Genomic DNA, 15,329 nt, shown 5'->3' on the forward strand with positions numbered 1-15,329 from the left:
TTGAATCAAATTCCCTGTAATCAGGAGCACATGTTTTGGCAGAGATTTAACAAGATAAATGCACAGTGCTGTTATTGAGGCTATACTGAAGTTTTATAAATTAATGCTTCCCTAGTAGCTTTAAAACAAAGAATTCGGAAAGAACATGACTATAAATTTGATCAGAGACGTGGCAATCACTCCAAGTGTTTCATCACAGTGCTATGCTATGGAGTGTAGGGCTGCTTAGGAAAATGTATTTTTCTCACGTGCAACTAAGTTATTGACTAGACAGATACTCTTCCCAGTTATAGTCCTGTTAATCAGACCAAAAACTGGTAGGAATGACACTAATGTATTCTTCCACAAGGGAAAATCTCAGCAAGTACCAAGATCAAAGTTTAATAAGAATTACAGAAGAAATCACTTCTACAGGTAATGCTTACTTGATTTAAAAAAAAAAAAAAATATAGAAAGACAAAGTTGATCAACTACATAATGTCCAGCAGAGGAATTCTACAATATTTTGTGCTGTTCTGTAATTGAAGACAAACTAATCTGACCACAGACACACTGTCTTCTAGATAGACACTTTTAACTTTCCACGTAACGTATGTCTTATAAGCTACCTGTGCTGAGCTGAGTGGAACAGATTGGGATTCTCTCTTCTGTCTTACACTTCAAAATCTTACTGTGGCTGTTACTGAGCAATGAGGTGGCACAGAGATAATGAGCTGGGCTAAATTCATGTCTAGTGTAAGTACTGCTTCTGGTAAGTGCACACAAGGTGCACCAGCTTGTGCTGTGAAGTTCATTTTTCTTCAGTAATTTTCATAGCATCATCGTAGAATCATAGAATAGGAGGGTTTAGAAGGGACCTTTAGAGATGATCTAATGTTCTGTAAATTGCAAGTGTCAACAGATAATGAATAGAGCATACTCAGAAGAACTTGTGCATTTTGCAAAATACATGCACCAGTAAACAGAATTTTGCTACGTGTGCCCAACATTATGAGTATATATCGCAGACATAAAGAACATGATAAAATTCTTACAATTGTCTTTTTGTAAATTGAGAATTTCCAATTTTTTAGGCTCTTGCAATGGCATTTTGCTTCTCTTTTGCCTCTTCTCAAGAGGCTTAGCCTTCAGTCACAAGTTTTGTCTTCCACTGATGATGAATAATGGATGAAGTCTATTAAAGCCCACTCTGTACTAGCACAACAAATTTTCTAAAATGCTTTGCCAGTGATAAATAAAAATAGATGCAAAAACAACTAAAAAAGAAAATAAAACTTTTGTTTAAGGAATTGTGTTTCTATCCTTAATCAAAGCAAACCAAGAGTAACACTTAATGCTCCTTTACCTCAGCAGATTTTGGATAAAGCTCTGAATCTCTTATAAATTGGGAAGTACAGCACAGTTTATCTTGTCTGTGGATGCTATCTTTCACATCTGTCTGCCAAGTAACACTTCTGGTCATTGATATCCCCAAAATTGCAATAGAACATGTACATGCATTTGAAGAAGGCATTGGTGATGAATATTGAAATGTCATACTTCCTGGCCAATGCAGTCACCTCATTAGCATGCTTTTAAAGTATTAAACTATTAAAAGCCAATCCTCAGAATGTGCTATTTGGATGAAAATATATGAAGTTACTGCTGCTGTTCAACAGTTGATCTCTAACAAAATTATTAAAACGTGCCAGAAACTTTACAGAGAATCTCTGTTAAGATGTATCACTTACCTGATAAACATGAAATGCATTAGCAGCTTTTCCACGCAGAAAGACTGAGGGAATCCAAACATTAATAAGAGCACGATTTGATCTAAGAAGGACAGAGAAAAACTTAAAATATCAAATCATCTTCATGTATAACTGCAAAGCAATGACTTCCTAAGCAACATCAAAGTGATTAACAAAGCAAGTGAACATTTCAAATGGTTCTACCTGAATCTTTTATACCTGATGTCTCTGTAAGCGTTCCCTAAAATGAACTGAAAAATAGCACAGAAACAGTTCTCTTTAAGGGCTTTGAGGGGATTGTTTTTACTTTGGTTTGTTGGGGTTTTTTTTACAGCATGTGTTTGACTTTTGATTATTCACGGGAAAAAAACTAATCATTTCAACAGATGTCACGTTTTAGTCCACAAAACTCAGTAAAAACCTGAGTTTATTAAATAACAGAAGAGCACTATACAATTATGGAGAAGCCATTTCCATCTACTCTTTGTAATTAATTTCCAAATTTTGATGATTCAAAGACATTAGCTATATTTTCACCCTCTCATCCACAAAAAGCTAGATTCATTAGTCTGACTAATGAAGGCAAAATTCCAAATCACAACACTCTAGAACAACCTCAGATGACCAACTTGGTTGTTTGTGGGTTTTTCTGTAGTACCATTTGCATGCATTGATTAGGAGTTATTCTGTAAAAATGAGAAAGTACATTACATTGGGAATAGCATCTAGCACCCATGAAACCCAAAGCAACATAAAACAGTCACTTCTTGGTGCTTTGACAGAATGCCAAGGCATGGTGCACTGAAAAGAGCACTCCAAAAGAATCTTCAGTAACCTAAACTCCTGCAGTCAAGATTATTTAAAACTACTCTAACACATGTGCTGCGTAGCTTTCCATACTTTTTAACCACAACTTAGAATTCAGTTACTGGAAATAATATAGGAAAAGTAAATTATTGAAAGTTTGCTTTTTCTTCTTTCCCATAAAGACAGTACAAAGAGAAAAATAGATGTATTATGAAACTTACATTTCAAAATCTGACAAACTCTGATCTTCAGATGTTTGACTCAAATCTCCAGGGACCTGTATTGACAAAACAGAAATAATCTCAACACACTGGTTATGATGCTTGCTATTAAGAAAGCATAATATTACAAGGAAATTACAATTCAACATTTCAATTCCTTTAAATGCCAATAAAAACGATTACTAAGATTATGAACATATCACTCTTGTGAGTTCTTCACATAGCATTTGCTATAGATTTGTAAAGAAACAAACTGGTGTTTGTAAAAGCACGTAATTTTGAAAGCTATACAAAACCCATTAAAAAGCATCATTATTAGGCCTTTATAGGTAAAGCATGCTAAAACAAAGTATATTGCATATATAAACAATTTATGGGAAGACATGAAGCATATAAAACCTAGTGATCACTTTCTTTTATAACCAACATTCCTTTAAAACAAAGACACATTATTTTAGCTATGTTCTTACAAAATATTACATAGCTACAAAAGTTCAAAAAGATGGCAATGGTGGACTAACACCTGCAGAACCAAAAGAACCAGCAGTGTGATTAAAACAAGATTGAAAGAGCTTTTAGAAATCAAACAGCAATACCTTTTTATCTCACTTTAAAGCTAGTTAAACATAAAAGCTTATCTTCTCTCCTTTGAATACTGTAAAATGTGAAGGATAACCCATCATAGTTAGTGTGTTTTGATGAAGAAAAACAGCTAAACCTCCAGAGACAGCTTCTATGTTAGTGAAATACTGGTTCACCGTGTCTCTCTCATGTATGTCGCACATTGTTTTTCAGAACATTGGCTACCTAAGAAACTTAAATATATATTATTGTTTATTGTAAAGCAATATATATTTATTTCAAAACAATATATAATGACAAAGGAGACTAAAGAAAAATCTACTTTACAGATGTTTTGACTGAGCAGCTCAAGACTTCCCAATGCACAAGACAAAACTGAATTTTGTCTTCCCAAGGTTCAAGGGATACGGCTCCAAAAAACTAAGTCATTCCTGACAGAGAAAGGAAAAGAGGAGAAACCTGTGCAGAGCCATGGGCATTTATATGGAACCCTGAACACCTTCTGTTGTCCTTTTTTGGAGGAACAAGGTGAGAAGGGCCAGCATGTCCTCTCTCAATTACTACAGTCAGTTGTTATCTGTTCACAGCCCACTTCCCTCTCTAGTGGCAGCACACAGCCTGGCTTTCCAGGGCTGCTGTGGCAATAAACAGATGTTCTTCTATCCTGTCTACAACCTGCACCCCCTTTTTGCCTGTGACAAATCCTAGCACCAGATATATACAGTTATTTTCATTTAATTCAGTAAAGGTTTTGCATAAAACCTCAAAAACAGCATGTGGACTTCATTAAATGAGTTCCAGTGCTTGCACATCTATGTTGAAACAGATTGGTTACTGATTTTGACATGCTAATTGAAGTGTTGTTCATTGTAACGCAAAGCACGGTCACTGAGACATTGCATCAATTCTCATACCCTTGAAAGCATATACTTTTTAATATTCCCCTGTTTGTTACAGAAGTTCTGACACCCAGTAACTAGAAACTTGGAAAGACCATTGCCAACAATTCATTTATAAATTGCACCCATTATAATTTATTATCAGCACCAAAAGGAAAACAGAAGACAGTGAAGAATCGTGGAAGCTATGTTTATAACAAATTCATAGAATCATAAAATGGTAGGGGTTGGAAGGGACCTTTAGAGATCATCTAGTCCAACCCCCCTGCAGAAGCAGGGTCACCTAGATCAGGTCACACAGGAACATGTCCAGACAGGTCTTTAACACCTCCAAGGAAGGAGACTCCACAACCCATCTGAGCAGCCTGTGCCAGGGCTCCCTCACCTGAACAGTGAAATAGCTTTTTCTTATGCTTAAGTGGAACTTTTTGTCCTTGTCCCTTGTCCTGTTGCTAGCTACTATAGAAAAAAGGGATGTCCCAACCTCCTGACACCCACCCTTTAGATATTTATAAATGTTAATAAGATCTCCCCTCAATCTTCTCTTCTCCAGACTAAACAGCCCCAGTTCCCGCAGCCTTTCCTCATATGAAAGATGTTCCATTCCCCTGATCATCTTGGTGGCCCTGCGCTGGACTCTCTCCAGCACTTCCCTGTCCCTCTTGAGCTGAGGAGCCCAGAACTGGACACAGGACTCTAGATGAGGCTTCACCAGGGCAGAGTAGAGAGGGAGAAGAACCTCCCTCGACCTGCTGGCCACAGTCTTGATGCATCCCAGGATGCCATTGGCCTTCTTGGCACATTGCTGGCTCATATTTAGCTTATTATCAATCAGGACTCCCAGGTCTCTCTCTCTATATATAGTACATATCGTAAATATATACTATTTTATTAATGAAGTGTTAAGTACTTGGCTGATATTTTCAAGTCAAAAGGTATCAAATATTCAAACTCCACAATTTCTGGCAGTTATGCACTTTATCAACTTCGAAAGTTCTAATTAAAGTCTATTAAGTAACAGCATACAGCTTTGTTTACATAGAATGAAAATGTATTCATTTCTTAGGATAGTGAGAAAGTCTTTAGGATTGTATTGAATTCACAGTTTCATTTTAGTCAATTGCAACTAAGAACTACCAGTGTTTAGCTAGCCCTTAAAAGTATAGTACCATTTCCACTTCTTAGATTGAGATAAAGCAAATTCCTAAAACTTTTTGTGATATATTGAAATATATTATCAATATCTAACTACTGGTTTAGGATATGGAGACATATGGTTAAAACAAAGTCTCTGAACAGGGACGTACAGCCCAAAATCTCTGGGTAGGAAAGTACACATCTAAAACCCATGTGATTTATCATTTGTCATCTTTTTACTCAAAAATGTGATTGTTTCCATCTAAAAGGCTGAAAATTGTAGGTGAAATCGTGCTTCACTAATGCACACAGAACCATCATCAGCCACTTTATGTAAACGTTATGACAAAATAGGCAGGAATACTTTTTTGTTTGCACTGAAAGCAAGGAGCAATATCACGTAATCATATGAACAGAATATTCCTCCCTCAGAAGATGGACAACTATTAGGAATATTCTTGACTCCTTCTGTTTCCTCCCTGTTCGTTTTCAAATTTCAACTCAATCTTTTAACACAAAAAGCCCAAGTGAAGCAATACTTGCTACAAAACAATTTTATTATCTGAGTACAGCTATTTCACATTCAATTCTGCTGAAGAGAATCAAACACAATAAAAAAATACCAAATAAGGTGTTCTTGATAGGTATGTTATTAGCTGTTATTTCTGACAATTTTGTGTCATCAGGAGTAATGGTTTTGTGCTTATTCCAGAGTGGTATTCTACATTGTAACAAACAAACACTTACCGGCCCTCTCAGATCAATTAGTTCTTGTCTCATCTGGGACACAAGAGCTTCTTTAGCCATCAGAGCACGGTGCAGCCTCTCATTGAATTCAATCAGTTCCCCATGCATTTCAGCTACCTGGAAAACAAAGCCAAGAGATAATTGTGTTCTAAACTGGAAAAGCACATTAAGTAGTTTCTTACATGTGTATCAACTTTTACTGGTAGTTTTTATTTTACCATACTGAGTAGTGCATCTCATTGTTAATGCATTACTTGAACTGACTGCTCAGAAGAGACACAATAATTTTGACTCATGCATTTAAATGTAGGTTTGGAGACTGAATTCAGGATAACAAAATACAACTCTTATGTCCAATTTTATTCCTCTCAGTGAAGATTCTACGCAATCAATAGTAATAAAAGATCTACTAACTTTTGCTGTTAGTTTAACTCCTTGATGAACACAGCACTCAGTGGTTACAAACTCATAATGGTAGTTTGAACTGGGAAGAATGTAAAATGCAAAAACTGCATTAAACTTTGTCAGTTATTCATGAGTAATATATTCTGCACACTTATTTGGACTTTTTAAAGGACTGGAGCTAGAAGTCCACTCATCCAGACCAATTTGTGGGTGGTCAAAGGAGCACAAATACCACAGTTAGACAGTGTCGCAAGTTGTGTATATGTAAATAGTGTGGTCTCCAGAGTGGCCTCTTTGGACACAGTCAAGTTATGTCTGTGCTCTCTATTCTTGAGTCAAAGTGGCAAGAAATCATCAACTGATGCAGGATGTTTATGAAAGTGAACAGGGATGGTTGGATGAATGACAAGAATGAAAAGTATACCCATTTACAGAGCAAACTAGGTTGAAGTTGGTTCCCTGCTAAGAGAAGCAAGTAATAATAAAATCCAAATCAAGGTCAAAGAATTAAGTGAGCTCTCAAATTTTTCTTACACATCAGTAAAGTGAAAACATAGAGCTTAAGAGGGAAGAACTCCAAAAGGACAAGGGCTTTCAAAAAGCAAATGTCTAAATAGTAACAGTAACATGTTATCACCAAGAGAAGGTGATGGAAAAATCAAGCAGAAACCAGAAGCAAGGCTAAAAGAAATTTTAGATCTGTATTGAGCAAGACTTTTAGCTACTCCTATCAGAACCATTAATGCTATAAAATCGAATGAAAGTTTCAATTATGATGGATGACTCATCAGTACATAATACACCTGGCAAGGGAGTTGCCTTGAACTGAGAATGCCCCCTGTAGTCTTAAAGCAAAGAAAGGGTTTGTAGAGTTACTTTCAAGGGAAAAGAAGAATTCTTTAGCAAACCCCACTGTTAGAAGTTTTCAAGTAAATCCTCTCTAGTTGACTCCTTTATTAAAGTAAAGGAATACTGATGAGAGTCACTATCAGAGGAGGAGCACCAGATGAGTCTCAGGGCAGAGAAGAAAAGCTACAATTTTAACATAAGTAGTTAGATGAAAACAAGCAGTGTCTGGTTGGCTCTAGCTGACATAGGAAGCTACCCACATCAATATTGTTAAACATATTTTTCAAGTTACAGTAACCTTTAAGATGCCTCCTGATAAAGTCTTCTAAGTTAGAATAGTAGAGGCAATGAGGTACCATTACAAAAGCACAGCTGAATGAATATCAATTCACCACCTTCAATGACAGCACAAGGACGTGGATTACTGCCAAATCTCTTAAGAGTTCATAGTTTCCCTTCTGCAGGCAATTCACTATCTATGAATTTAATTCTTGCCTTTTCTTGAATTAACACACTGCATTCTCTCTCCTTCCCAGGGAGTTTCCCCAAGATAAGGCAATTTAATTCAATTTCTTTCATTTAGTGCTTGCTTTTAATTTAGTGCTTTGTTCCAGACAAACTATATCCTTCATATAATCAAAGCAAACAGAAAAAACAGCTTCAATTTGTCAAGCCAGGAGCTGACATCATTGATTAAAAACAAAACATATAAATAATTACACCTGAGTTGAACTTCAAGCATTCCTTTCAATTTCTTTTTAAACTAGAGGGAACCCTTCAAATTCAGGAATTCATCAGTGACACATATGTAAAAAGAGCTAAACTAAACCAAATTTCTCTAAACTGGTATCTCTCATTAATCCTGAGTTTACAAACTATTCTGACAAAACAGCAAATTATGAGCTAAAAACCAGTAACAGTAATTGAACTAACAACAAACTTTCCTTCCATTGGGACTATGAGGAAGTACAAAATCTAAAGATTTCAGAGAATGATTATTCAAACCCAAATATTTGCCTGATTATGGAAACAATTTTAGATATTGACACTTTCTTACACATCAAAATACAAAGAGTTTGCAACACATGAGTTACTAGTTTCCCTCCTTGTTTTCTGAAGTGCAAAAGTTTAATGTAGTATTAATGTTGTTTCAACAATCAAAAGCTTTTTTTTCCTTATTTATAGTGTACTAAAGCAACTTTAATATACTGTTTCTGGTTTTGTTCTTCTCAAGTATTTCTGCATTTAATCCCATTAGAAAAACTAACTCCCTAGTATCAAAATTAGACTTTTCTGCCTCCTCCTGATAAAAATCAGAACATTAGGACTTACATGTTATGAAATTATGACAATATGCATTCATAGCTCAATTGCTCATTCAACATCAGCCATGATAAAAAAGGTTCTTTGACTTCAAATACTTCTTAGTAATTCATAACCTAGTTTTCTGAAAACAAATGTTATCAAAATCTGTATGAACTTCTACATTATTGACTAAGTTAGCAAGCACCACAGTGCCTACTGCAAGCAGTTTTGCTTCAAAAATTACAAAGACTTACACATCAAACAAAATTGGCAACTTTACTAGTTGAAGAAATAATATAACATCATCAACTCTGGATAAATTATTTTCCATACTATCTTAACCACTCATTCCAATTCAAAGTGAGTGGTGTAATATTTAAGAGTATCATAAGCTCTGCTCTGATTCACATTACCATTAGCAGGTCACTGTTAATGACAGTGGCTGGGAGGCAGAACTTATTTCTATTTCACATACAAAGAGATGTAGTATGCTACTAGAGAAAAAACGTAGTGCTGATAGTAGTTTACATGCAACATAATAGTAGTTTACATTACAAATTACATCTTATTTTTCAGTGCCTGTCTCTATCAGAAGAACAAAATCTAAACTATCTGATGTAATACCTGTTTTCTCTCCCTTTAATTTGGATGTCCTTGAAATAACTTTCTACTTGCTGACTCGATTAATATGGAAATTCAGCAGCTCCCTCAAAACACTGCAAGTAATAAAAAAATTTATGTGTCCTTAGCAATGTTAAATAATGACAATAAAAACTGACAGCAAATAAAACAGCAATCACTTGTTATATATTAACAAAAGGACAAATTGGCAGGTACATTGCTTGTGAAAATCATTGTATTAGTAATTAAGTTACTTCAATACTTTTTCATGTCGAAGAAAAATATATTGCCATCACAGCAAAACAAAAGGAGTGATGAGCTATACTTCTGAATACCAATATTCATTCAGGCTCAACTAATTTTTCCTGTATAAAGGTGTGCTAAAAACAATGAAGAGGTCTGCTTATAATTATTTCCTTTCAGTTACACTTTATTTCATCACATATTCCTTTATTCGTTTCACATTCAATCTTAAGCAATAATTTTCCCTACTGGGACTTCAATCATCTTCACAGTTCTATTTCTCCATGACAATACATTTAAAGCAGAAAATCAGAGTATAAAAGAGCCAACTTTTCCTTCCCCAGATGATCAATCAGATTTTGGTCCTGGTCATATCAGAAAGCATGCTTAAAGAGCCCAAATCCTCATAAGAAAGCTTGCTTAAAGAGCCCAAATCCTTATCACAAAGGGGAAGTGGGGTTAACACAAAATGTTTAGATTCCATACTAAGAGAATTCTAAAGACCTGTTGTTTAAAAGATATCTAAGTCTACTCCTGCTGCCTGAGAGCTTTGCAGCTATACTGTCCATCATGACCACATCTCAGAGCACTCTCCAGAGAAATTACAAAGGTAAACATCACTCAGTGCTCCACAGCAAAGGACTAAGCTGTTAACATGCTAGGGATGTTTCATTACTTATGTGAATAATAGAATTTGTCTTACAAGGATGTACTATTAGAATAGAGAATCAGACTTTTAAGAACTCGCAACAAGAAAAAATTAATAAGGTATTTTAAAAGGGTGTTTTAGTGGAACTCAGGATTTTTTTAAACATAATTTGCAGCTAAAATTCACTAGTGTTTGCACAAGTCATATCTAAATCAACGACTTTTTGTCAGGTATTTTCCCCCAGTTGTCACAAAATGCAAAACAACCTGTTTCCCCAGAAATTCTAGACAGAACTGGAAGTTGCTTCCTTTTGCTCTCAGTGGAAGCATGGGTATATTTTTCCCATAGATGCCTTTTCTCAAAAATCAACATTCTTCTATATTTTTCCCCAACAGAAATAAAGCCAAAGGTCTTTAAATAAGAGCAAGTCTCCTGCTACATATTAATAACTTCTTTTTCACACAAGTGAAAAACAGGAAAACTCAAAATAGCAGACAAATCTATTGATACAGCCATAAAATGCTTAGGCATTGCTTTTTCAGCTTCCATTTTCTATTCCTGACATTTCCATCTGTAAGCAAGTTATTTTGCTCATGGCAGACTAAAAGATTCATCTAAGGACAGGATTGGTTTCTGGTTGTTTTGGTGTGGGTTTTTTTTTAATTTCCTTTTGTGGTGTGCATTTTTGTTTGTTTGGAGGTTTGTTTGGTTTTTTCACTATAACTACATAAGGTAAACACAAGTCACAAATTATCAAAACCAACAAGAAGAAAATACACTGTAGCTTTCAATTCAAAATACATTGAGAACAATGGACATTAGATGAACTGCACAGCAATGCCTGCAATATTTCAGAGTCTTTGTTGATTGTGTACAGTACTACCAGTGTTCACCAAGATTAAGCCTGACAAATAAAAGAGCACTAGGCCATTGAACAGGAAAAACACTACTCTGGCAAGACCTGTATCTGGCCAGGGAAAATATAAGTAACCAGCAAAAACAAATTGAGATACACAGGATAATGAGTTTAATAAGTGTTAATGAGAGGGATAAGTGTTAGTAAGAGGGATTAAAATTAGCATGTCACTAGCTGTCATATCCTACCTTTTGCTATCCTCATAGCAAAAGCCAAAACCCAGAGTAAAAAGGTATAAACAACAGAGATCTAAAATCTCTAAACAACGCCATTATTAACTTCTCCTAGATCCTTTTAAATTCTCATTTCACACCTAAAGTTTCACCTCATATACTGTGCTGAGACAGCTATTCTGAGTTGTAATTAATTATCCTTTTACTAGGATTATCTTCATGACCTAACGCAAAGTGCTTTGAATACACAACCAGATTTCACAAGGACAATCTGACCTAAGCAAGGAAGTACAAGGACAGTGGAACCACAAAAGCATAATAGAAATGGATCAGTTGCTGCCATCCTTTAGATGCACCTTGGCATTTGCTGTGTCCAGGGTTTTAAAATAAGGAGATCTTCAGCAGTAATCACAAAATATTGCTGCTCTTCATGTTCATTCATTTTGATCTATACTATGTGCAGGACTGTCCATGGTGCACCACAAATGTCACCATTATTTCCTTGTAGAACTTGAAGAGTCCTCTTAACACTTACCACAGTTACTTACCATTAATTGAATATAAACAGAAGTGACTCAGAAATGAGTTTGTTTGCAAAGAAAATTTATAAAGCTGGCCAGCATGCACACTAACAAATGGATCACTGATTAAGTGCACGGTGATTCATGCTTCACAAAAGAAAAACTGATCATTTTGCTCAGCCAGGACTAGTCTGTCAGTGAGAAAGATGCTATACATATCATTTAGAGAACCATAGACTATATTTCAAGAGCTGCACAAAAAATAGTTCTTGCCGTTTCATTTCTGGTACTATTGCACCAAGTAACTTAAACTGTACATTTGCATCCTTGACAATCACAGAATCTTAAGGGTTGGAAGGAACCTGGAAAGATCATCTAGTCCAAACCTCTGCCAGAGCAGGATCACCTAGAGTAGGTCACACAGGAACTCATCCAGCTGGGTTTGGAATGTCTCCAGAGAAGGACACTCCATGACCCATCTGGGCAGCCCCTTCCAGTGCTCCTTCACCTGAACAGTGTAGAAATTTTACCTTTTGTTTTAGGAACCTCTTATGTTCCAGCTTGTACCCATTGCCCTATTTTTTTTTGAGATTATTTTTTACTCAGAAAAAAAATATATACACAGAAATAAAAGCATCTTTCACAATTCTTATGCAATTAGGCAAATCCATTGAACAATCACATAAAGTCTACCGTTGTGGCAAAGTGCGCTGTGAAGGTAAAATTGCATCTCACTGTATTTCAGTAACGATTTAACTACAAAAGCTACAGAAGGATTTGTGAAAGAAAAGCGATGACCATTTTATGATGTTTTATATACTGACTTCAAATACACCCACCATCTAGTAAGAAGGCTGCATGCCATGCTAAGACCTTTAAAGAAGAAAATACAATAAAAATTTCCAGAAGCATTACTATCTGCTGACCTCATTTGCCTGCTGAATGAAATCTCATGCTGAATGAAAGTTCACTAATGAAGAAGCTGTCAATAAACAATACGACTGACAGAAGAGATGGAAATAGAAGAGATCAAACTTCCACAGTTCATTCAATGCTAAAACAAGACAAAGACTTTTTGATTGTTTCACAAAAAGCTATTTTTCCAAATTTCTCTTAGAAGAAAATGTTAAATCTAAGCAAAAAAGTGCTATTATTTAATAGTTGTATTTGAAGGCATTTTAGTATCTGGAAGAAAAAACATCCGCATCTTCACAGAATCCTGACAAAGAACACGGAACTTATTTTCATTGATTTACAATAAAAGGTACTTCAATGAAATGAGGTTCAAAAGAAGTTTTCAGAGTTTATTTTTTAAAGAAAGATTTGGTTTTATTCTTGTCTTAGAATGTTATTAACAGGTAAGAGTATATACTCTTACATGCTCATATACAGTGAAAGGTTCTAGGTTTACCAGTAGTTTGTAGAATCACTTAGGGATCAAAAGTAATAGAAGAACAAATCAAAATGATCTTTATAAGATAAAAATTGACAAGCAGTCAAAGAATTTTTTCAGTCAAGAGCTGGGGTTTTTAAAGCAGGGAAGTTGGTTTGTGCTGTCACAGCCCTTTCGCACGATCATCTCCTGTTAAAGAATAAATAACACTCAATGCAGACATTACTAAAGTTGTCATATCATCAAAATCCCTCATTTCAGGATCTCAATTCAGGACATAGTAGAGAAATTCATTACAGTATATTGTTACCTGTTATGCTGTTATAACTCAGAGACAATTCTACAGAGATGCTGAGATTTTTTGGCAAAGCTTTTAATGATTTAAAATATTTTCCCTGGCAGATAGCTTACTACATGAGAATTTGTAACAAAAAAACCCTAAACAAAAGTCATCTATTGCATCGTGAACAAAGTCATATTCTCACATTTGAAAATTCTCCAATATTTAGAAACCTTCTCTAATTATCTGACAGCATACTACAGAAATATGTAGTAAAAAAATCAATCTGAAAAAAATTAACTTCAAATATATCTCTAGATTTTTTAAGCCTGAGAGGCTATCTTTTGAACTTCCATTTACTAACAATGACAGCAGCACAAAGAATCTTAAAGAGATAATATACTATTTCCAAACTCCATTATAACAAAAACAACACCATAAAATATGGAAGGTGAAATGTTTAAAAGTGTTTTTAAAAGCCATCTACCCAACTACAACGATACACGCCATAATTTGCTCTCTTTGTGTAACTCCTGATTCAAAAAACACCTTAATATAACTTAATGTCATTTGAGCACTTAGAAATCAAATTGAGGAGATTGAAATTAAAAATCTAAAAGGCAGTCTGAGTAAAAATAATCAGTGGCATGCTTTTGAGGCCTCAGAATTTGAGGATTTTGAGGCCAACAAATTACTTGTTCAACAAGAAGGCATGAAAACTAACAAAGTGAAACTTTCTAGAAAGGTGAAAGCTTGACTCCAGATCCAAAGTTATCTTTCATACACATTGTTTAAAGTATTTGAAAAAACAGCTTTTCAGAAGAGCTGCATAATTTGTCAGAAATTTAAAAAACATTAAATTTAACCTTTTGACAGATGTCAGAATATCTCACGAACATCTAATAAACTCTCAACTCCAATCTACTGAATGTACTTATTTGAACAAAATGATTCACATTTTGAGTTCAACTGATCAGCATATGCACATTCCATGTCAGAAAAACAATTTCCTAGCCTCACATGCCAAATGCTCAGAGATCAATTTGTCAGGCATAGAAGTACACCTACCACATATAGTTAAGTTTATAAGCTTTAGGAAAAGGCACAAGAGTATTTTCAAGTTCATTAAAAAGGCAAACCACATGTTTCTACGGAACTTTACCTCAAGAATTGAGCAATTCCTAATTAATTCATGTAAAAAATTATGATTCCTTGAATCATTTTTTGTACAGGCTTCTACAAGGAAAGCCTTATTAAAGTTGTAAAGGATTGGTTGTTTAAAACCGTTTGATTTGTCTCCACCACTCCTGTAAGAATGAGTCTTTCAGCAGAACAATAAAGGATGAATATACTGCGATACAAATTTCACTGTATCAAAAGCCTGTTATTCCAGCAGAGGAGTTAGTCTCCTCTTTCCCCAGTCTGACAGGAATAGTCTATGCCAGGAAGGCAACTGAAAATTCAGTGTCAATTATTAAGTCTTTAACAGAGCTCTCACATAACACAATTTAGTACATCATGATCATAACCTACAATTTAATTTGATGGAAAGGTAAAGTCTACCATTAAAATTACTCTTAGAGTACAAAATTATCAAAAGTTGAAACTGCAAATAAAGTTGAAGCCATGATGTTCACTCTAATTAGATATATTTATTAGTTTATTACTGGTCTACATCCACAAAGAATAGAACAATTGGAAACAATGTCTTAGAGATAACAATCCAACCACAATCCAATTGTGTCAGGGTTTTTGTGCAAACTCTGAAGAGTTAAGTCTCTCCCTTGTTGTATAACACCAGAAAGCTTCTGGTGATGTTACACTGACAAACCTTACTTAAGCATGGCAAAG

General features: G+C 35.0%; 1 protein-coding gene across 2 annotated transcripts in view; it reads right to left on the reverse strand.

The window, feature by feature from the left end:
• The window catches only part of SNX29 (sorting nexin 29), a 128,869-nt gene that overhangs the window by 62,058 nt on the left and 51,482 nt on the right, over positions 1–15,329 (reverse strand). For both annotated transcript variants that reach the window (XM_061993607.1, XM_061993605.1), the window contains 3 exons: positions 6,124–6,240; positions 2,759–2,814; positions 1,731–1,812 (listed from right to left, as the gene is read on the reverse strand). In XM_061993607.1, coding sequence (XP_061849591.1) covers positions 1,731–1,812; positions 2,759–2,814; positions 6,124–6,240 — 255 coding nt within the window. The remainder of the gene's footprint in view (positions 1–1,730; positions 1,813–2,758; positions 2,815–6,123; positions 6,241–15,329) is intronic.

The sequence above is a fragment of the Colius striatus genome, chromosome 3 (assembly GCF_028858725.1).
Source record: "Colius striatus isolate bColStr4 chromosome 3, bColStr4.1.hap1, whole genome shotgun sequence".
Classification (NCBI taxonomy): Eukaryota; Metazoa; Chordata; class Aves; order Coliiformes; family Coliidae; genus Colius; species Colius striatus.